Source organism: Pteropus medius, unplaced genomic scaffold (genome assembly GCF_902729225.1).
Source record: "Pteropus medius unplaced genomic scaffold, Ma_sr-lr_union100, whole genome shotgun sequence".
NCBI lineage: Eukaryota > Metazoa > Chordata > Mammalia > Chiroptera > Pteropodidae > Pteropus > Pteropus medius.
This window is the reverse complement of record NW_024352784.1, coordinates 3,347,386-3,368,411: the sequence shown is the minus strand read 5'-3', so window position 1 is coordinate 3,368,411 and position 21,026 is coordinate 3,347,386. Positions and strand designations below refer to the sequence as shown.

At 51.7% G+C, this 21,026-nt stretch overlaps 1 protein-coding gene and 1 pseudogene across 3 annotated transcripts in view; one reads left to right on the top strand and one right to left on the bottom strand.

Moving 5' to 3' along the window:
• Window positions 1-344: 344 nt before the first annotated feature.
• Window positions 345-21,026, top strand: part of STARD10 (StAR related lipid transfer domain containing 10) — a 23,479-nt gene continuing 2,797 nt past the window's right edge. For 2 of the 3 annotated variants that reach the window (XM_039847963.1, XM_039847965.1), the window contains exons 1-4: window positions 345-473; window positions 857-1,167; window positions 19,839-19,986; window positions 20,597-20,700. In XM_039847963.1, the coding sequence (XP_039703897.1) occupies window positions 961-1,167; window positions 19,839-19,986; window positions 20,597-20,700 (459 nt within the window). In that variant the 5' untranslated portion in view covers window positions 345-473; window positions 857-960. Of the gene's footprint in view, window positions 474-501; window positions 612-856; window positions 1,168-19,838; window positions 19,987-20,596; window positions 20,701-21,026 lie in introns of those variants that run through there. The other variant, XM_039847964.1, reaches the window with a different exon arrangement.
• On the bottom strand, window positions 11,683-11,798 carry LOC120590639 (uncharacterized; annotated as a pseudogene).

Here is a 21,026-nt window from a genome sequence, read left to right as displayed (position 1 = left end):
ATGAGTATGGGAGGGGGGGTGGAGAGAAGGGGTTCACAATTAACTTCCAGAATCCCTCTTCTAGCACCTCCTCGCCCCTCCTCTCAGAGCCCACAATATCTTGGCCCCTTCCCGCCTTGTCCCCAATCCCAGCCTGAAGACGCTGTGCCTCCCGGGCCAGGTCCCCACTCGGGGCGGGAGGGGCGGGCGCTAGGACCCTGCGGGGCGGGGTGGGGCGGGGCTCCGAGCTCCGTCCTCTGTACCTCCGCAGCCTGGAAAATACCGAGCCCTGGCGAGCGGTGCCCCTGAGCCCCAGAGCCTAACCGGGAGGGGGGGGGCGTGCGGGGCTGGGGGCACGGGGCGGGCCGGGCGGCGGGACCCACTGCTCCTCCCCCCAGAGCCCCCGCGCGGCCCCGGTCGCCTGGGCAGCGGCAGCGCGCGGCGGCGGCGCTCGCACCCTGGCCCCCGCGGCCCCGGTGGAGCAGCCGGCACAGGTGAGCGGCCGGCCCGGCGGGCGCCCACCCAGCCACCACCCTGCCCCGCGCGCTTCTCGCTCCGGCGCCGCTGCTGGAGTGAGTTGAGCTGATCCGGCCAGCACTGCGAGGACACCGCCGGACCGTCCGTCACTTCGGGTCCCGGCCTCCCCTGGTTCCCTACGGGCTCTCGTGGGACCCCACACATGACACACAGCCCCCACTCCAGCCCCAGGGAGGTCTGGGTCGCTCCTTGGGGATGGCTCCCGTGACTGCCCTGTACGGGTCCGCCCTCACCAGGAGCCAGCCCCTGCCTATCTCAAACTCTCCACCGGCCCAGGACCCCAGATAGCCCCACCCGCGCCCCCAGCGCACTGACTCGGGTCCCCAAACCGGTCCTGCAGGTCCCAGGAAGGTGGCGTCAGCATCTGCAGCCGCGTCGACGTTGTCAGAGCCTACGCGGAGGACCCAGGAGAGCCGGACTAGGACCAGGGCCCTGGGCTTCCCCATGGAGAAGTCAGCTGCCTCAACAGAGCCCCAAGGGCCTCGGCCAGTTCTGGGCCGCGACAGCGTCCAGGTGCCCGACGACCAGGACTTCCGCAGCTTCCGGTCAGAGTGTGAGGCCGAGGCCGGCTGGAACCTGACCTACAGCAAGGCCGGAGTGTCTGTGTGGGTGCAGGCTGTGGAGATGGATCGGACCCTGCACAAGATCAAGGTAGGGTTGCCCTGCCACACGTGCAGCCCGGCCGCCTTTGACAGGGAGTCTCCTGGTCATCCTGCAGGGCCACAGACACCTGGCTGTGCACCTCAGAAAGAGTCTCCTCTTAAGAACCAGGAGGCATAGTTTTCTCTGCAAGCCCCCATCACACAGACTGGCCAACTGAGGCCTGGAGAAGGGTATGACTCTGTCTCACCCCGCCAGAACTCAGGCTTCTGCATGCCCCTATCTGCTCCAGGGAAGTGGGCTACTGCCAGGCCCATCTAGGAGAGTGGTCTCCCTCAGGGACCCTTCTGCCCCATAAGCATTCATTTGATCCCTGATTTGAATTATCCCAGGTGGGAGACTGAGCCCATCTCTTCCTAATTCCTGGTTCTCTCAGCCTGAGGTGGGTCCCTTTCCCCATTCTCTACACATTTGGGTGCCAGGGACCGGATTCCTTCCTGCTTGGTGCCCTGCTCTTCCCCTTCCCTCTCTGAGCCTCCTGCAGGGACTCAGGATGGCAGCTGGCAGATACCGAAGGCAGAGCTAAGATGTCCTTGCCTTATACAGGGCCAGGCTGGGAGGTAGGCTGTTGGAGGGGAGAAGCAAGGAAGGCCAGAAGAGGCAGGGCAGATGTAGGCACATTAGCTCCCTCACAGCCATCAACCCTACTCCTCACAGCCCCATGATTTTTCTCTCTTTGCAACTTCAGGGCAAGCTTAGGGTGTGGACCCCATGAGCCCACCTCCCCTAGGAGCCTCAGTGGGGCAGAGGCTGGTGAAGACTCTGGTCGAGGCCTCAGTAGCTTCCCCCAGCACATGGGGTATTATGTCCACAGTTTGGGTCTTCCTTTAGTGGATTCCTGGCAGTAGGCTGTGCCCTTCACCTTCCTTCCCTTTCCCTTGCCTTCCCCTTTCTGCTGTCCTTCTGGAACTCTGAAGGTGTATATTCCTGTTGCAACGGATGGGGGATCATGGCACTGGACTCTGAGGGCCTCCTGCCCTCCCCCACTCCAGTCTCTCCTGACTGGGACCTGCTCTCAGACTTAGCTCAGGCATCTTGGCCTAACACCAGGGCTGGAGATGTCTGACCTTCTGTCTCTGACCCTGTGCCTTTCTGCCTCCCTTTGTTTTAGTCATTTATAGCTTTGTCCATCTGTCTCCTTGTGGCCTTCTGGCTCACCCTTTCTGCCTTCCCTTCTCCCTTCTATGACTCTCTCTGTGCCCTGGCTATCTGACTGTCTCTTTCTCTCTGAGTTTCTGTGTGTGTCTCCCCCTCTAGGACTCTCAGCCCAGGCCTGAGAACCCTGGGCTGGGGGCTTCCCTGGGGGCCTGACCTGTGTCTGAGCCTGAGGAGCAGGAAAAGGGAAGGCAGCTGATATGTCCCAGCTTGGTGCTCTCTGAGGGCAGGGGATCTGTCCTATCCCAGTTTGTGTACTCAGCATCCAATACAGACAGAGCAAAGATGTTGGTTTGAATGGATGGAAGAAGGGGAGGGAGGAACAAATCCAATGAAAGGGGAACAAGTTTATGAGAATAAGGTTGTTTCCTGACTATGACCTGGGAAAGCCTTAAGGCTGGCTGCATGGTGGGTCGGGGAAATGTAGTTTCCCTGCTGAGCTGGCTTTCCAGAAGCAAGGGGAAGGGAAGACCTGAACTGAGTTCAGTACTCCCACCCTCTGTGTCAACAGGGTGGAGCTGCCTCCTCCATCTGGCTTGGTTAATGAATAAACCCAGCCCAGTCTAGGATTGGAGTTGGTGGGTCTGGGGGCTAGACTGCCACAACAGACCCCTTGTTGCCAGATCAGACTTATCTTGTGGACTTCCTTGGGAATGGAGGGGACTTGAAAAAACCAGGGTGTTGTGGGCTTGTGGTTAGGGTATATAGACTCCCCAGCAGCCAGGACCTGGCCCTCCTTCCCTCTCAGACTGAGCAGAGATGGGAGGTGCCAAGGGCCCTTTGCAATCCCTGTTTCTTACTCTTCCCTCTCTGGGGTGCACGTGAGGACACTGAAGCCCAAAGAGGAACTGGGACTAGCCCAAGGTCACTCAGACATGGCCCAACAGAACTGGGCTTGGAACTCACATCTCCAGCCTCCTAGCCCTCTCTATTTTATTTTTCTCCCTATTGCTGCCCTCTAATTCTCTCCCCAGTGGAGTGAGGATTGGGGATAGTATGTGAATGGAGCTGGGGCCCAGGGAGGAGGCTGGGGCCATGACTGTGGGCGTCCTAAGGGGCCAGTACCCCACTCCTGATTCCCTTAGCACAGTCAGGTGGAGCTCTGGGAAATGGGCAGAAGTCTCTCAGCTCCCCACTCCAAGATTCTAAGAACACCATTTCTAAGAGCCCATGTTTTGAGCCAAGCATTTTTCTCTCTCATCTAATTTATCCTCAGGTTAGTCTTGGGAAGTAGTAGGCTTGTCTCCATGCTACAAACAAGAAACTGAGGCTCAGAGAAGTGATGTCACTGGCCTAAGGTCACAGAGCAGCTGAGGCAGAGTGGAACCCAGGCCAGCCTGGCTCCAGAGCCCCTACTCCACTCTGCTTGGGCTCACCTCTTAGTCAACAGTATGGCGTTTGACCCCATCAATAACTCTTTGAAAGATGCAGTGTTCTCATCATCCCATTCTCCTTTGATAAATGAGAAAGCTGAGGCCCAGAAAGGGGCATGGCTTGCCAAGGTCACACCAGAGTCCCAGAGATGATTGGGTCACTCCTGTAGGCTGGACTCAATCATAGGTGTTTGTTGAGCTTCTACCCCCACCTCACTCCTGCCCCATACTGTTCTGGACCTATGCCCCTGACGTGAGAAAGCCAGCTGCCCCCTGTACATGCCCTGTGCTTGTGATCCCAGAGGGGGTGTGTAGATCCCCCTATCTGTCTACCCAATTGATTTCCTCTGCCTTATCTCCCTTCCCCCAGACTTATCTTCTTGTGCCCCATGTCCATAGGTCCCTGGAAGCCACTATGGCTCTGGGCCCAGCATTTGGCGCCAGAACAAAGGGAAGGGGCTGCTGGAGGCCACCTCTACCCTTTCCCTCCCTCCTGGCCACCAGCCTGGCCTGGCTCCAGGCCTGCACTATGCACTGTGCCCTGGGCACTGGAGAGGAGGCAGACAGACTCCTGAGTGGTCAGACCCTGTCCCAGAGGCAAATGCTGAACATGTGTCCTGAGTCCAAGGCCGAGGGCAGCTTGAAACCTAAACCCAGTTCTCTCAGTGCCCAGGCTAGGCTCCTGTAGTGGTATGAGAAATGGGAATCTAGGGGGTCTGTCAGTCATTCAAGCTGGGCCAAATGGGCAAGAGGCTGGGTGGGGTCTTCTTGGCTGGGGTTTCCTCTTGTGTGTGTGTGACTATGGGCACATGACTGCCCGCTCTGAGCTGTTTCTCCATCTGTCCCATGGAGTTCTCTTGGTTCCAAGAGCCTCTGAACTCAATGCCTGTGCTGGGGCCCATGGGAGCAGGATGAGGAAAAGGGGACAGAAAACAAGAGATGACATGGCCTGCCCAGCCCTGCCCTGGATGCCCATATGCTCAGGTTTTCCAATGTTGCTGCATGCCTAGCCTGGTGCTTGGCTAGCCATGTGAAAGGCAGAGGAGGAGACCTGGCCCTTGTCTTCAGAGATTTCCAGACCCTGCTGGAGAGAGGACTGACAATTCCAGGTGACCCTACTGCATGGGGCAGATGTTCACAGGCAGGAGTGGGCCCCGTGAGAAGGGTTTTGAGGGGCCTGGAGGCTGGAGCAGGGGTGGAAGCTCTTGGGAGAATATGGCTGAGAACCTGGGGTTTCTCTTGCCACAGGAAGCTGAGCAGTGAGGACCTGTCTTCTCTGACTTCCTGTCCTATGGCTCTTCCTCTTCCCCTTTGCAGAAAGCTCCGGCGGCCCCTCCCTGCTCTGTTTTACTATCCACCTGCTCCCACACCACTGTCCTCCCCACCCCACCAGGTTCCAAGCTCTCAAGCCAGTGCTTGGGCCTGCCCCCTCTCAGCACCTCATTACCCCGTTGAAATAAGGGATCATCTTAGGGATCTCCAATGGCCCTTCTCACTCTTAATAGTTCCAGAAGGTCATGGGGAAGGTGGGGGAAGAAGCAGGATTTACTTTCTTTATGTCTTTTCACTGACTCTTCACAACTGTCCTGTGGCGTGGGTCTTATTAACTCTTTTGAATAGATGTGAAAACAGATTCAGTGCAGGAATTCAGTTGTGCAGGGCCAAACAGAACGTGGCTGAAGCAGGATCACAGCTCAGGTCCTTGGGTTCAAGGCTGGGCCCTTATGTCTCCAGAACCCCGTGGCTTACCTCTCTCTCCTGACTTGGGTCTTCCTGTGCTGTGTCATTGTGGGAGGGCACCCTGGAGGGGACTCAGCTGGGCAAGAGCCCATTCTTTGCTGTGTGACCTCAGGGTTCACTTCAGCTTTTAGAGTCAGTCTTCTTATCTGCGGTGACAGGGGCAGGAGTTAATCTGGTTTTAGGGCTTTGGACTGGGTGAGTTCAAATACAGGGTAGGCCGCTATCCCCTCTGGGGGTCAGTTTCCCCATCTCTACAGAAGTTGCTGGGCAGGTGGTTTGTAGAGGCCGTCCTGGCCTTAGGCCATGGTAGGGGGGCATCTAGACACAGAATAAGGGCAGATTGAGAAGGCCTTGCCAGTCTGTGCCATCAGAGAGGTCCCTATATAGGACACCTGAATCCAGGGTTAGGCCCTGAGGACCCCTGTCCTGGCTGGCTCTAGCTCTGACTTGTGGCAACCGAAGGAAGTAACTCCAGAGCTATCCTCCAGGAACAGGCTCCCAGAAAACATGACTCCAGGTAGTCAGAGTCCCACAACTTCAGGTGGAGGAGCTCTGAGAAGGAAAAGTTCAGAAGTGGCTGGAAGCTTTAGGCACACTTCCTGGAGGAGGTGCCTGGGTTGGCCTGAGGCCATAGGGAAGAGAATACAGGGTCCAGAGTCCTGGCCATGTGTCTGTGGTCAGGTTGCTGCCCCTGCTCAGGCTTTAGCTTCTTCATCTGTTAAATGTGAATGGTAGTGCTGCCTTGCCTGTTTCAGGAACTTCATTCATTCATTCATTCATTCATTCATTCATTTGGCAAATGTTCACTGATAGTCTCTCTGCCTGGCCCTGTGCTGGAGGTTGGGGACAGAGAGGGGAATCAAACCCAAGCCCTGTATTCAAGGAGTTCCCAGTTGAATGCTGGAACAGACACTTGTCCCAGGAGCTGTGAAGACCCAGAGGGCACCCCTGCAGCAGACTTGGGGACCAGGGAAGGTTTCACAGAGGAGAAATCCTCGGTGATCTTTTTGGAACTGGATGGAGAATGAGTTCGATAGCATGGGAGCTGTCAATGCACAGCTGGTCCTGTGCATTGACAGCTGGTCCTTCCAGAGGAAGGAAGTGGAGTGCATTAGGAGAACTGCAGGTGTTCAGTGTGGGGCTTGAAACTCAAGGGGCTGGAAGTATTTAGAGAACTAGACCAATGCCCTAGGATTTGGGTCCTGGAGGTGCTGGGGTACCACGAAAGGGTTTTAAATAAGGCAAGTGGTAAGAGGAGGATGCTGCTCTATTGTCTGGACAGAGATACTGAGGCTTGTGCTAAAGGAGGAGCTGTGAGGAATTGAGCAAGGGATGGCATCCACAGAGAGTTAGGAGGAATAATGGACACAACATGGTGGGGATAGCATAACCCTTTGCAATGTACAAATTGTGGAGTGTCGTGCAGGTCGAGATATAAGCTGGTGTGGATGTGCAGCCCCCTTGGTGCCTGCCCTGAGAATGAGGAACCTTGTGAGTGGGAGTGGGATGGGGCTGGGATGGGTGCTCACAGTCAGTGTACTCCTGGGGCTAGAATAGCCCCCAGCTCCCAGGCTGGCTCTGTGCCTTCTCTGCCCAGCTCCCTGGGCTCTGGCCTTTAAACTTTAACGAGCCCCAGCTCAGTTTCCAGCAGAGAGTCTTTAAAGTTTCAGGAGATGAGAAAAAGGAGGGAGTCCTGGAGACAGATGGGTTTTCTTTCTGCCTCTGCATCTCCACACCTGGCTGAGCTACCTGGAGCCAGGGCCATGGTGCCATGACCCCATGCACTTGGCACTCTTAGGAGACCTCGGACCTCACTGGGCTGCTGTAGCCTGTTCCTGAGGGACCAGTGGCCACATGCCTGGGCACCACATTGCCACTGAGATAGATAGGGATAGGAACCCTATTCTAGCCACGACCCCTTACCTTTGCCCCTGACCTGGCCAGATGAGCATGCTCCAGCAACAAGTGGTAGGAAAGCTGCTCAGACCTGGTGTCAGGCTTAAAGTGCCTCCCTTTATCCCTTCTGGCATGCTTGGGCTGGCCTCGGTGCTCCAGGGCCCCTGGAGCTTCAGAAACACAGGCAGTGGAAGAAAGTTGCAGGTCCAGAACTTGGTGGTAGGTCCCATGCCAAATACAAGTTCCTTTCATCTGACACTAAAGAGAGTCTGGGGCAAGTGGCACAGGGCAGCTGGAGCAGTTCTCTGGGGCTTTAGCTTAACAATTGCCTCCCTGTCTTTCGGCCTGGGCTCCCTGAAGGCAGGTACTTGCTACCTCTGATGTGTCTAGAATCCTTATGTCCTGCAGGAGGTGAATAATGCCTCCTGGAACAGGTACACCCATCCCGTTCCACATACACCCACAGGGGAAATGGAGGACGGAGTAGGACGTAGTAGGACTTTGGTCTCCCATGCAGTGCCTGGGCCATTTAATCTCATCCTTTGGGTTTCATGGCACAACTTGCTTCTGCCCCTCCGAGATCCCCTCTACTATCTCCTGGACCCCTCTCTCTGTCTTTGGACACTTCTAGATTGCCTGGGGCCTGGTATTGCACCAGGGATGTAGGTGATGACTCTTAAGGCAAAGGCCTGACAACCAGAGGGGATGGCATTCCCTTGTGTGTCTCTAACATTCAGTCATTTGACACATATTTGTTGAGCACATACTATATGCCAAATATTGTATTATATCCAGGAACTTAGTGGCAAACCAAAGGGATTAGGCCCTGCTGTCATGGGTTTACATCCTGAGAAGGAGATAAGCAAAATAGAAGCAAATAAATAACTAAATGAGATACCAGATGGTGGTTTGTGTTATGAGGACAGGATAATGTGATGGGAGTTCTCTGGCCTTCTATGTGTGGGCCTTTAGCATGGAGCTGGATTATGGGTGACTGTGTGTGTCCCTACGGAATGTGTGCGTTTGTGTGTGTGTGCGTGTGTGTGCACATGCCCCTAAGGTTGTGTGTCTGCCTCTGAGTGTGAGACTCTGTTTTTGTGTCTGGCGTTACTGTGTGTGTGTGAGTCACACCCCCTCACTGCAGCAGAGTTGTCTCTGATCCAATTATGTCTTCTCAGCTGTCTCTTGGCGGCTCCTGCCCGCCTGCTCAGCTCAGTTCTGCCTCTGCCACGGTTCCCTGTCTCCATCTAGCCTCCTGGCCTGGCCTCTTGGCCTATGTCTGGGTCTCAGAGTCTCCCCTTAGAATGTGTTTTCTATTCCTGTCTCTGATGGTTACTGCCTCTGCCTTTATGTTGCTACTTGCCCCTTTTCCTCCATTTTTTTCCTGTCCCAGTTGTTTATTAATTCAACAAACTTCTTATGCTTCCCACCCACTCTGCCAGTCACCATGCTGCTGCTGGAGACCTGGAGATGGATAAGACACAGGCCCTACTTTCAAGGTCTAGTGGGGAGACTGGTTGAGATGGTGACGGCCCTCCGTGAGAACCCAGGCTGAGGCAGGCCAGGGGCTGACAGAATGGTGGGGGGTGGCAGGAGTCAGGCAGCAAGCTGAGAAGGCAGCAAGGTGAGTCCTTTAGGGAGATAACCTCCCAGGAGCAGGGGCTTGGGCTAAGGGTGAGGAAGGAGTAGAGGCAGAGCCAGATAGAATGAGGAAGATGTTTTTGAGTTAGGATTTGACTAAAGGCGGAGAATGATGCAGCAGAGGCTTTCAAGCTGGGCAGTACCATCATCACCTCCAGGTTTCAGAAAGCTACCTGGCTGCAGGAGCCAGGAAACCAGAAATGAGGATGTGGCTGCAGTGGTCCAAGCAAGGATGGTGAGACCTGCCTGGAGTTGGTGAAGAGGAGCTGTTGGGAAGGTCCTGGAATGTGGGCCAGGGTCCAGGCCCAGGAGGGGAGCAGAGGGGACTGGGCACTGGGGGTAGACAATACGACAGTAGTGGACAGGGTGAGTATGAGAGGCCTGTGAGCTGTCCAGGGGGTGATGCCCAGGAGGCTGTTGAAGATGCAATCTGGAGAGCTTTGGGGGCATCAGGCCACTGGTAGTCCCTGAAGCCCTAGGGGGAGTTTATCTAATTTGTCTTTGTCTTGATGTCTATGTGTCAGTTCTGGTCCTGCCTTGTCTCACTGGTCTCTTGCCACCTCCTTCCAGGCCTACCACTCTCTGCCTTTCCTTCTCAGCTCTCCCTCCTCTGTCTGGCTCCCCCTCCCCGCCCAATGCCTCCCCCAAGGCTAAAGCAGAGTTGCTGGAGTTCCAGACTAGGAGGTCAGCTTCTGAGATGTCAGCAGGATGTTCCTAACTGCTGCAGAGCTAGGCCCTGCTGCTCTGGGCCTGGCAGTGGGGGTGGGGATGAATCATTTAGCTCTAGATGGAGAGGTCAAGGGCCCAGCTTGGTCTGCCTGGGTAGACTCAGGGAGCCTCTGAGAAGTCTAGAGAAGTCTAGAGTCTAGAGAAGATGTGACAGCAACTCCACTCTCCATCACATCTAAGGGGATCCCCACTTTTGGGGAGAAGACGGGCTAGGAGTGTCTGGTTTTAGATCCCCTTCCTTCCAGAAGAGAAGGCCACAGGGCTTGTCTGGTCATTTTGCAAATGGGAATATTAAGCCCGAAGGTGGGGGAAGGAGACCCTGCATTGGACCCACCATACTACACATGCTCTCTGTGTCCTTCCTGCTCCCCTCACTGCAGGCAGAGCCAGCCTCAACAGCCATAGCCCCTAGAGTGGAACCTCCAGGGACAACCCTCTGGCTAAGTGCTGGCCCACCTGGGGTTCCTTGGGTCCTCCACAGAGTAGAGCCTGGTTCTTGGGAAACACACTTGGGGGTGGACTTTGGGTCACAGTGGGATCCAGGGTGGTTCGTTCATCTACTTCGCTTTTTTGAGCCACCATTTACAAATGGGCATAATCTTCCCTCCCAGGTAACTGAAAGGATGGGATTAGGTGAATTTGCAAAGCCCGTAACACAGAGCCTGGCACAGAGCTGGCACAGAGCTGGCACACCATTCACATTCACATTTGCTGAATAGATGAATGGATGAACAGTCTGAGATACCCAAGGGACAGCTCCATTTCCTTCACCTCCATCCTTGTTCACTCAGGTTACCTTATGGAACTGCATGAGCCCTCTCATTCCTCAAGCCCATCCAGATCATTTCCAGTCTTTAGGCTCATGCCAACACCTCCGCTAGGAGCCTCTTCCACTCTTCTATTTATCCTTTAGGACTCTGCTTAGGTATCTGTCCCTGTACCTTCATCCCTGGCTTCCCTCTGTCCCTGCCCTGACTGCCCAAGGTCGTCATGCCTGTGCCCCAGCCCGAGCAGTAAAGGGGCCCTGAGTCCCCTCTGGCTTCACTCCCAGCATGGCAACATGATGTGAGCATTTTCAAGATAACTCAGTGCCAGCATGGGCAACCTCAGGCCCCATCTCAGCTGAGTCCAGGCTTCTGTGTCCAGGGAACAAGGTTCTTGGGATTCTGGACAACACTCTTAACTTAGAAAAAAATATATAATTTCTATATCTTATACAACCTATATCGTACCAACAGTAACAAGAATCCAAAAATGAAAAATAAATCACCCAGAGCCTTAATTCCTGAGTAAAACTTTTCCTTGATTCCTTCCAGCTCTTATTCAAAGGTGTAGATCAGGAGTCCCCAACCCTCGGGCCAGGGACTGGTATCAGTCTGTGGCCCATTAGGAACTGGGCTGCACAGCAAGAGGTGAGCAGCAGGCAAGCAAGCGAAGCTTTATCTGTATTTGGAGCCTCTCCCCAGCGCTAGCATCACCACCTCAGCTCCACCTCAGATCATCAGGCATTAGATTCTCACAGGAGCAGCGGTCCCTGGTGTCAAAAAGGTTGGAGACTACTGATGTAGATAATTTATACATAGTTTAGACCATAGCAGAAGTACAAGTTGTATCCTCTTTTGTTCATTTAATATTGCATGTGTGGAAGTTTCTCATATTACTACAGAATTATTAATTCACGAACATTTGGGTAGCTGCTCCTGGCCCTGCCCCTGCCCCTTCCCTGGCAGAGCCCACAGTCCTCCATAGCTGGCAGTAATCATCAAGGTGATGTGTCATTCTTAACCCAACTGGGCCTTGCTGTTGGTGGTAGTCCAGATTGTTCTGGAATATATTTTGCTAATTACAAATGCAATAATATAGTCATGCATATTGTAACGAATCTTTTTCTTTTTTTCCTGAGTATAAATTTCTGGTCCTGAAATTCCAGGAACTAAGTTGAAAGATACATTTTTATTATTATTACTATTTATGCTTATAGCACCTGGTCTTCCTAGGTGGTCTCCCATCCAAGTACTAACCAGGTCCGACCCTGCTTAGCTTCCGAGATCAGACATCGGGCTCATTCGGGGTGGCATGGCCATAGATCATGGACCATGCCTCTACTAGGGCGCAAACCCAGGACTTTCTGCATGTAAAGCAGACGTGCTAACTGCTACACTATGGAACCACGTCCTACTTTTTTTTTTTATTATTATTTAAAAAATATTTGCCAAACTGCTTTTCAGAATAGTGGAACAAATTTTTGCTGTTACTCACTGCATACCAATTTTAACATATCCTAACAAGCAGTGGGTATTTTATATATTTTTGCTAATTTACTAAGTATAAATTGGTACCTCAGTGCAATTTTAATTTACTTTAACTATCAGAACTTACAGCAAAATCCCAGAATCTCTCCTGAACCTGACTCTGATACCTCCTATCCCTACATCCCATTTTATGAGGATGATAGCAGAAGTAGTAATCAGCCTCAAATGCCATAGAGATTTTTACATGTCCAGGAATTTTTCATGAGGGCTCTTCCTTCTGAGTTCCACAGAAGCACCGAGGGCCACAGGCCACTGCCCTAGCATTTTGAAAGTCAGATAAACTCCCACAGGCACAGCCTCTTCGTTGGCTCACCTGTCCATCCTGATGTTCAGTCACCAGTCCTTTATTAAGCTATGCCAGGCCCAGGGGACACCAAGCTGAACAAGGGGCCACAGTATTGTGGGCAAATCAATGCACTGCACTGTGGACTGATGGAAAGAGGCATTGGTGGTGCAGGGGTAGGCCCCCAGCCCAACCTGAAGAATTTAGGGACAGCATGGTCTGCCTGGACAGGGGAAAACCAGGCTGAAGTTTGAAGACAAAATAGGGAAGGAGCCGGAGAAGGGAGGTCCTGGGAAAGCAGGACCAATCAGACCTCTCTTCTCCAGCACCACTCTCTCCCTGCTTTCCCCGACCCCTGTGTCAGTGCCCTCGAACTGCTCTTGAGATTTTGAGGAGCATGGGGCAAGGTCATAGGGGCTTCCATTCTGGGGGCCCCAGAAACCCAGAGGCAAGGGCAGAGTTTCTATCAGCTTGTCTCAATGCTGGCCCTGGGGGCTTTGGGAAGGAGCAGAGTGGGGGGCCCGGAAGCCCCAAGCAGGTAGTTAGTGGGCCCCGGGAAGAGAATCTGGAGCAGGCAGGGCAGAGGGGGCACTGGAGCCGGTTTCTGCATCTCTCAGTGCCTGGCCTGATGTGGCAGTGTCTGGCTATGGTTGTGAGGGTGGAGTGTGTATATTGTGGGGATCTGTGTAGGACTGTGGTGTAAGTAAGCTGCTTGCCCGCTCCCTGCCCATCTACCTTGTGGAAAGAGATGAGGCATTTCTGTTGTTCTAAACATCGTTCCTTGTTCCTGTACACCCCGCCCTTTGGGGCTAGCAGGAAGGTGCTCCCCTCAGCAGAGCCTGAGAAGTCTGGGAAAGCTGCTGGGGCCTGGGGGTGGAGGAAGGGCAGCTGCTGCTGGGGCTTTATGTACAAGTCTCATTTAATCCTCACAGCTCCACTTGGAGGGGAGGATTATCCCTGTTTGACAGATGAAGATACTGGAACTCAGAGCTGAAGTGCTTTGCCCAAGCCAAGGCCACATAGTCAGAATGTGGCCTGAGCAGAGGCCTGTCTGACCCAGACAGCCCCTGGAACTACTGAGTAAACTGTGAGCCTTTGAGTCCCTGCTGGGTCTGGTGGCACAAAGCCATGGCTGAAAGCTTCGCAGAGGGGCTTCCATGTGCAGAGCTCCAGTGCTGGGTTTTGGGAAAGCTTAGTCCTGCCTTTGAGTCCAGTGGGGTCTGAGGATCGAGTCAGTAACCTTGTTCAGAGGAAGAATCTCTGAGCTTCGCCGCCCTGGTCAGCAAGCCCTCTGAATACAATGAGCATTGCATAATAACCATCAATAACTAAGATAGTCTCCATTTTCAAGTGTACATTCCTGCGTCGTGATAAAAGCATCAGAAAGTCCTGACACTTTGCTGTCAGGTACAATTAGGCTCTGGTTCTCCACCTCACCACTGTTAGCCATGTGGCCTTGGTCAATCATTGTAACTCTCTGGGCCCCACTTCCTGCATATGTAAAATGGGGATGCCTCTGACCATCAGAGTGTTGGGAGGGTAAGAGATGATTTCTGCATAACATACAACTTGGTGCCCCTGACAATTGGCAGAGGGAGTATGACCTAAATTTCAGCTCCTGTAGAGTCCATGGCCCTGTCTCCTTAATGATTTGAGCACATGTTAATGGTTATTGAGGTTGTGGCTATTGTTTGACACTTTGATTTGATAGTTCTTAGGAGTGCTTCGTATGATTTGAATATGGTTCTGTTGGGAAAGGGTGATTTGCTTAACAGTTTATTCCTTTTACAAAAATGTTAAAATGCAACATAGAAGTTAGCACAACCTGAGGGAATGAACCCAACAGGCCCCCTTACCCTTCTTGGGGCCTCAGTTGACCTAGTGGTAACCTGAAGAGTAGTGGTAGAAGAAATCATCTCCTAGGCCCCTAGGACTTTGGGATAGTCACGTGTCCCACATATCCCATGAGCAGGGATATTGGAGACCTGCTGTGTGAGGTCTTAGAGTGAGGGCCAGACTTGGGTTGACATGTCTCAGTTTGCCTGTTCTTGCCCTGGCCTTTGGCCCTCATGGCTGTACCACAGCCCCATGGAGGTGACCTGACTTCTTTTCCCCTATCTCAGGTCTGCCATCTCCCTGGGTCCTGGAAGATACTGCTGCCACTCCCCACCTACTGCTTCCCTCCTCCCGTGGAGATCCCTCCTCCTCTAACCCTGAGCACAGGGAAGCCTCTAGAAGCACTGGCAAGGGGTAGGAGAGAGGATAGGGCTAGAATGAGACACAGTTTGGACACTGGGCCCTGCTCTGTAGTATTTATTTAAGCCTCCAGGCTTTTGAACCCAAGAGTCCCTCTGCCTGAACTGCTGTCTCTCTCCTTGTAGCAGTTTTGCTCCTTCTCCTTTTAGGCTCCATCACCCTCTGCTCCCAGAGTTCCCTTGCCTCCACTCCCCCACCCCCAACTCTGCTCATTCTCTGCTGGGGTTTTGTGTCCTTGTCTGTCCTATCACACACCTTGACAGGGCCTCTTTGGGGTAGTGCCCAGGTCTGGTTAGCCTCTGGATCCCTGGTGCCCACTTGCAGGTCTGGCACACAGCAGATTCCAGAAAGAAGTAAATGGATGGACGGAAGGGCAGGGCCAGGGGTGAGGCAAGAGAGGTGCCTTGGGCACAAAATACAAGGAAGCATATGCAAATGTGACCTAGTCCTGGCCTGTGGAAGGGTGAATGGCTGCTCGAGGAAGCCTGCTGGAGTAATAACAGCTACCGTTTTCTGGGGTAATAACAGGTACCGTATTTTGAGTATTTGCTGTGTACCAGGCATATTATATACATTATCTCATTTAATGTAATCACAATATCGCCATGTGATAGGTACTATTGGTATCCCCATTTTTCATGTAAGAAAACAGACTCAGGAGAGTTAAATCCTGTGTCCTAGGGGAAGAACTTGGAATCTTAGACTGGCAGACTCAAAGCCTGTAGGAGTCTCCTCTGATGCCTTCCTTGATTGTCCAGTCCCTTCTAACCATGGCTCTATGGGACTTGGGGTGCTGGGGAGCTGGTGCTGGGCTTAGTGGTTCTGGGCAATCTCAGTTCTTCATCTCTTGGAGTCTGGAGAGAGTGAAGTGCAGGGGTCACAGTCTGTAGTTTCTCTAGTAGCACTTGCTCCCTCTGGGCCTTAGTTTTCTCAGCTGTGAAATGACTGCATGTCAGGCTCTCTGCTACAACCAGGGTTTAAGGGCTTTGCAGCCTAGCATGGCTCCTTGGCTGAAGCAATCCTGGCACTGCCTCCCATTTAGTTCTAGTTTCCAGGGGGAGCTCCCAGGTATGCAGCCCAAGTGACTGACTTGCCCAGAGCCCAATAGATGTGGGTTCTGGTGATAGCACCGCCCACTAGATGCTCTCCAGTGACTCACCCCTACCCCCACTCGAGCCTCCCAAAGCCTCTTAGAATTACACCCTGATGATGTGGCGATGTGGCGGCTACCGCTTGGGACAAGAACAATACTGGGTGTAGTTTACCAGTCTTGGCGCAGCCGCACTGCCTCCTGGGGACTATGGAATTAGCCAGGCTGGGAGCCAGGTCCACTGCCATGGGGGACTGAGGACGCTCTTAGGATCGGCCACCCAGACTGCAGTTTTCTCACCTGCTGCGCCATAGCTAAGGTTCTTACCTTCCCAGCAATCTCCTCCCCACAGGGCTTCCTCCCCAAGAGTCTGCCATGAGCTGGGAAACCTTTGAAGTTTCTCTTTATCTTAAAGATAAAATGTTATGCATTTTATGCTGTGGTCTGTCTAGGGGCTCTGCGTGTTCCACCCACTGCCTGCTGTCTCAGAGGGAGGCCTTTGGTTCTTGGGCCAATGACCCTGATCCAGGAGGCCTGAGGGAGATTGAGCAGTGTCTGGGTACTGTGGGCCCCTTCTCAGTGTGCACCCAGCGGTGAGTGCAGCTGAGCCCTGGAGGCACTGAGGCTGGCTGAAGGGAAGAGGCATTCTCGGTTTGGACTCTACAGAACATAATCCTGTTGTCATTGCCTCTCCATACACTGCCAAGATAACACATTTGAGGACTTGCAAAGCCAAACCGGCTTCCCAGCTTGGATTTAGAGACATTCTGGATTCCTCGGTAGCCACATTTGAGTGACTACTTGATGGTTAGGAGTACAGGGAGATCTGGTTTTGAATCCCTGCTTGGCTCCTTTCTGGCTGACTGATTTGGCTGGTTCCTTACTCTCTTGAGCCTGTTTTCTATTTTGTAGCACAAGTGTGACACCAGCTCATAAGTTTGTGGTAAAGAGTATGTGTTGAATGTCTGGTGTAACACCCAGACTTCCATGTGGCTGCTGAATAGGTTGTCTGGATGCTCCTGACGATGGCAGATCTGGCCTCTGCCATCTTCTCCCATGCCCTTTCTCACCACCATGTTCCTACCACCACTTTGTTTAATCGTTCATTCACTCATGTTTTATTAGTCTCCTTCAATCTGATATAGTGAGTCTTTCCTTGACATTTACGACCTTGACACCTAGAGGCCAGTTATTTTGTATAAGTTCCTTATTTGGGGTTTGTCTGATTTTTCTTATGATTGGATTTAGATTATGCATCTTTCGTAGAAATATCACATAAGTGGTGCCTGTATTCTTTTCATTGCATTCTATCATGCAGCACCTAGTTGTTATTTGTCCCTTTACTAATGATGTTCACTTTAATCATTTGCTTAAGGTGGTACCTGCCAGGTTTTTCTACTATGAAGTTATGAATTTTCCCTTTGTAATTAATAAGTATTTGATGGGAACTTACTTTGAAATCATGTAAATACCCTATTCCCTATTAAACATTCAATTTATTTATTCATACCTGTATATACCTTGGTTTCCTATTTTATTCAGTGAATATAATCTGTTACTATCATTATTTCTTTTAAAACATGGGTTGTCCCAGCTATAGCCTGTAGTAGGTGGCCAACTGTCCTAGTTTGCTCAGGTTTGAGGAGTTTCTCAAGATGTGGACTTTCATTGCTAAAACTGGGAAAGCCTTGGGCAAACACTGATGAGTTGGTCACCAAACCACTGGGAGCCCTTCACGCTGGCTCCTGTGTCTGCTGGGCAAGGTCTCTAGCATTCTGTGGGTATGGCTTTAGTTTCTAGCACAGTAAGATATTCCAGGCTCATCATATACTTACTCTGTCCCAGCCTCAGAATCATGTGTTTTCTCCAAGAAGACCTGGAACCAGGACCTTTGAATATTAGGCTACACCACACCATGGGAAACTGGAGCAGATGGAACTGATTCGGCGCTGTACAGGCCACACTCTCGTCTGCCTCTGTGCCTATTCCCTGGCTGTTCTTTCTGACAGGGCCACTTGGCAGTTACCTCCCTCCCAGACTGAGCTTCTCCATGAAGCCTGACTCCCCACCTACTCCATAGAGCTGACCTCCTCCTCTGTGCCCTCACTGGGCAGTTTAGAGTGGCTCCCCATTTTTAAGTAGGTCATCTCTCTTGACTGGAAGCCTCTCAAGATGAATCCAGGCCCTGGATTCATCTGTGACTCTTCTGTGCTTCACACAGGGCTGGAACTGGGGGCTGCTAAATGATTGGATCTAGTCATACGCCCTCATGGAACAGGAAAGCAAACAGAGAAGGAGGGTGATTTGTTCAGGGTCACACAAGTCTTTGTAGGCTGGAGTTTATCCTTGAAATTTGGTATTCTTAATTCTAAAATGGGACTAATACTTCAGTGTTGTTGTAAGAATAAAATGCTGTAACGTGTATAAAGCACTTAGGATATTACTTGGCATGTGGTCATGAGTGCACCTCTTAGTATCTCTGGGGGACCTTTTTATTTAATTTTTTTCATTATTGCAGAAGCAGTACTATACATTTTAGAAAATTTGAACTACAGACAGCAAAAAGAAAACAAAAACATCATATTCTCATCATTTAGAGATCACCCCTGTTAGCACCTTAGTGATTGTATTTCCTGAGCTTTTTCTGTGCATATATTCCCCTCCACTGCAAATAAGACTATACCATGCCTTCCATTTTGTAATCTGCTTTTTTTTTTCCCCAGGCAGCAATCCCAACCATTTTATTTCAGTAAATTTTCAGCGCATATAATACTCAGATCATATTCACATTTCTCCAGTTGTCCTAAATATGTCCTTTATAGCTGTTGTGTTCAAGCCAGTATGCAATCAAGGACTTCACTTTCTATCTAGTTGTTGTGTCCTATAAGTCTCTCAGTCTAGCCTAGTTCCTCATGACACTGATCTGTAGAAAAGATTGGATGAGTAACCCCTGCAGAATGTTTCACTATCTGGTTCTGTCTGGTTGAATTCTCATGATAATACTTAGCTTGTTCCTCTGTCCTCTGTATTTTCTGTAGAGTGAAGTATATACAGGGCTCTATGAGTTCACTGGTGCCTAGAATATCCAATAGGTAGTGATGTGTCCTTCCTGTGGCCTCTCATTATGGTTAGTGATGCCAAAGCCTAACTGAAGATTAGGGGGAAGGCAATATGACCCCTCCCTCATATACTTGCATGTATCCTCTCTTTAGTAGAAAGTAATATGTGTGCTTCTCTTGGCACCATCTGAACATCCTGTTCTGGGAGACCTTTTTAAACTATGCAAGAAAATTTGTCCATTTGCTGAAAGGAAATTGATCCTGGGGTTTGGGCTCTCGGGTAAAAAAAAAAATCACAGAACAAGGCTATGGACTGAATTTTATCTTACTGAGTGCAAATATAGCAAAACTTGGTTATGTTTTTACTCTCTTTCCAGACATGTGATCTGTGTTAAATCTCATCTCTGCTACTTACCAGCTGGGTGACCTTGAGCAAGTTACTTTACTTAACATCTCTGAGCCTCAAGTTCCTCCTTGGATTTCTTGTCTGGCAGAGTTGTTGTGAGAGTTAAAATTAAAGAAAGGTATCCTCGGCTCTTTTCTCCCCTAGATGGATAGCTCTTTGAGGACAAGGCTAATAAATAGTAAGAAATCCAAAGATGTTTGTTGAATAAATAAAAGGCGGGGGGAGGACAAATGGTATGGCCAGGTGATAAGAACCATAGAGGAAAAAATCATCCGTTTAGACATTTGTTTGTTCATTCATGCTTTCATTTCATTTAACACGTACCGAATATAGGCTCTGTGTGAATCAACTGTGAGCATCTGACCATGAAGTTCAGGGGTCTGGGAGGGCACAGATATAGAGACTCAGTGTATGGGAGCTCAGAAGGGCTGGCCGGGTAATTCAGGAAGGCTTCCTGGAGGAGAAGACTGGGACGAATGGGGAGGTTTGGTAGGGGCTAAGATGAGGGAGCTAGTCTCTGGATACAGGGCTGCTATCTCCCGGCACAGGTGGATTCTGGGAGGGCTAGACAGGGCATATGGCAAGCGATGAGCCCATGCTGGCTCTGAAGGTCGCAGTTCCTCTCTGTACTTCTTCTACCCCCTTTGCCTGTCTGCCCTCCAGTCCCCTGGCCAGGGCTTCGAGCCCTGTGCGACCCTGACAACCCATGTGTCTGTCTGCAGTGCCGGATGGAGTGCCGCGATGTGCCAGCCGAGACACTCTACGATGTCCTACACGACATTGAATACCGAAAGAAGTGGGACAGCAACGTCATTGAGACTTTCGACATCGCCCGCTTAACAGTGAATGCTGACGTGGGCTATTACTCTTGTGAGCAGGCCCAAGCACACTATCCCAGCCTCCTCCAGGCCTGCACCAGGCCTCCAGCTGAGCCTCCTCCTTCCACCTTCCTTCCTTTTTGTTGTTCCCATGGCCATGCTGCTCAGATTCCTGAGTGCTAAGATATAGGGCCACCCTCCCTGACATCCCTATGTCTATTTTCAGTCCCTTGGGCAAATACACATATACTCAGAAACACATTTGCACTCTCATGTTCATGTATACACACTCCACACAAACACATGTGTACAACTCACAGCCATATGCCACATGCTCACAGTCATACATTTTCATGTACACACATCATAATAATACTGTTGTTTTCCCTTACACTTATATATGCAAACAGGCCAGGCCAGCAAGGTAAGGGCTGTGTGAGGTTGTGAGGAGCAGGGATGGCCAGAGACAGGAGGGGAGAGGGTTCTGCTCTGTCTCTTTCCTGGTTCCAGTTCTGGAACCATGTTCTGGTGTGGGGGTACCTGTTTGGATCAGGGAGAGCTGGCAGTTAACTAGGCATCTCTATGTCTCTGGCCTGTGCCACGCCCTCCCTTGCAGGATGGCAGGTCAGCAGTCTGGCTGAACTGTCCCTTGCCCTCTACAGGGAGGTGTCCAAAGCCCTTGAAGAACCGTGATGTCATCACCCTCCGCTCCTGGCTCCCCATGGGCACTGATTACATCATTATGAACTACTCAGTCAAACATCCTGTGAGTGAACCTGCCTTACCTGCTGGGTGGGCAGGAGAAGGTGGCAGGTAGGGCTGGGCCAATAGGCCCAGACCCCAGGGAGAGTCTCCTGGTTGCTATCATGACTTCCCTGTTACTTCAGGCCAGGCGTGAAATCCTCTAGCCCTCAGTTTCCTTCCTATATAGTGAGAATAAGGGCTCCTGTCTGTCTGCTGGTGCTCTCAAGCAGTTGAGAAGAAGGCAGTGTGGGCCGTCACTATGGGTGAGTGGGGGTGGGATGGGCTAATATTGGTTGGGCTCTGGCCTCCCTGAGGCTGGGCTGCCTTGATCTCCATGACAGGCAAGAC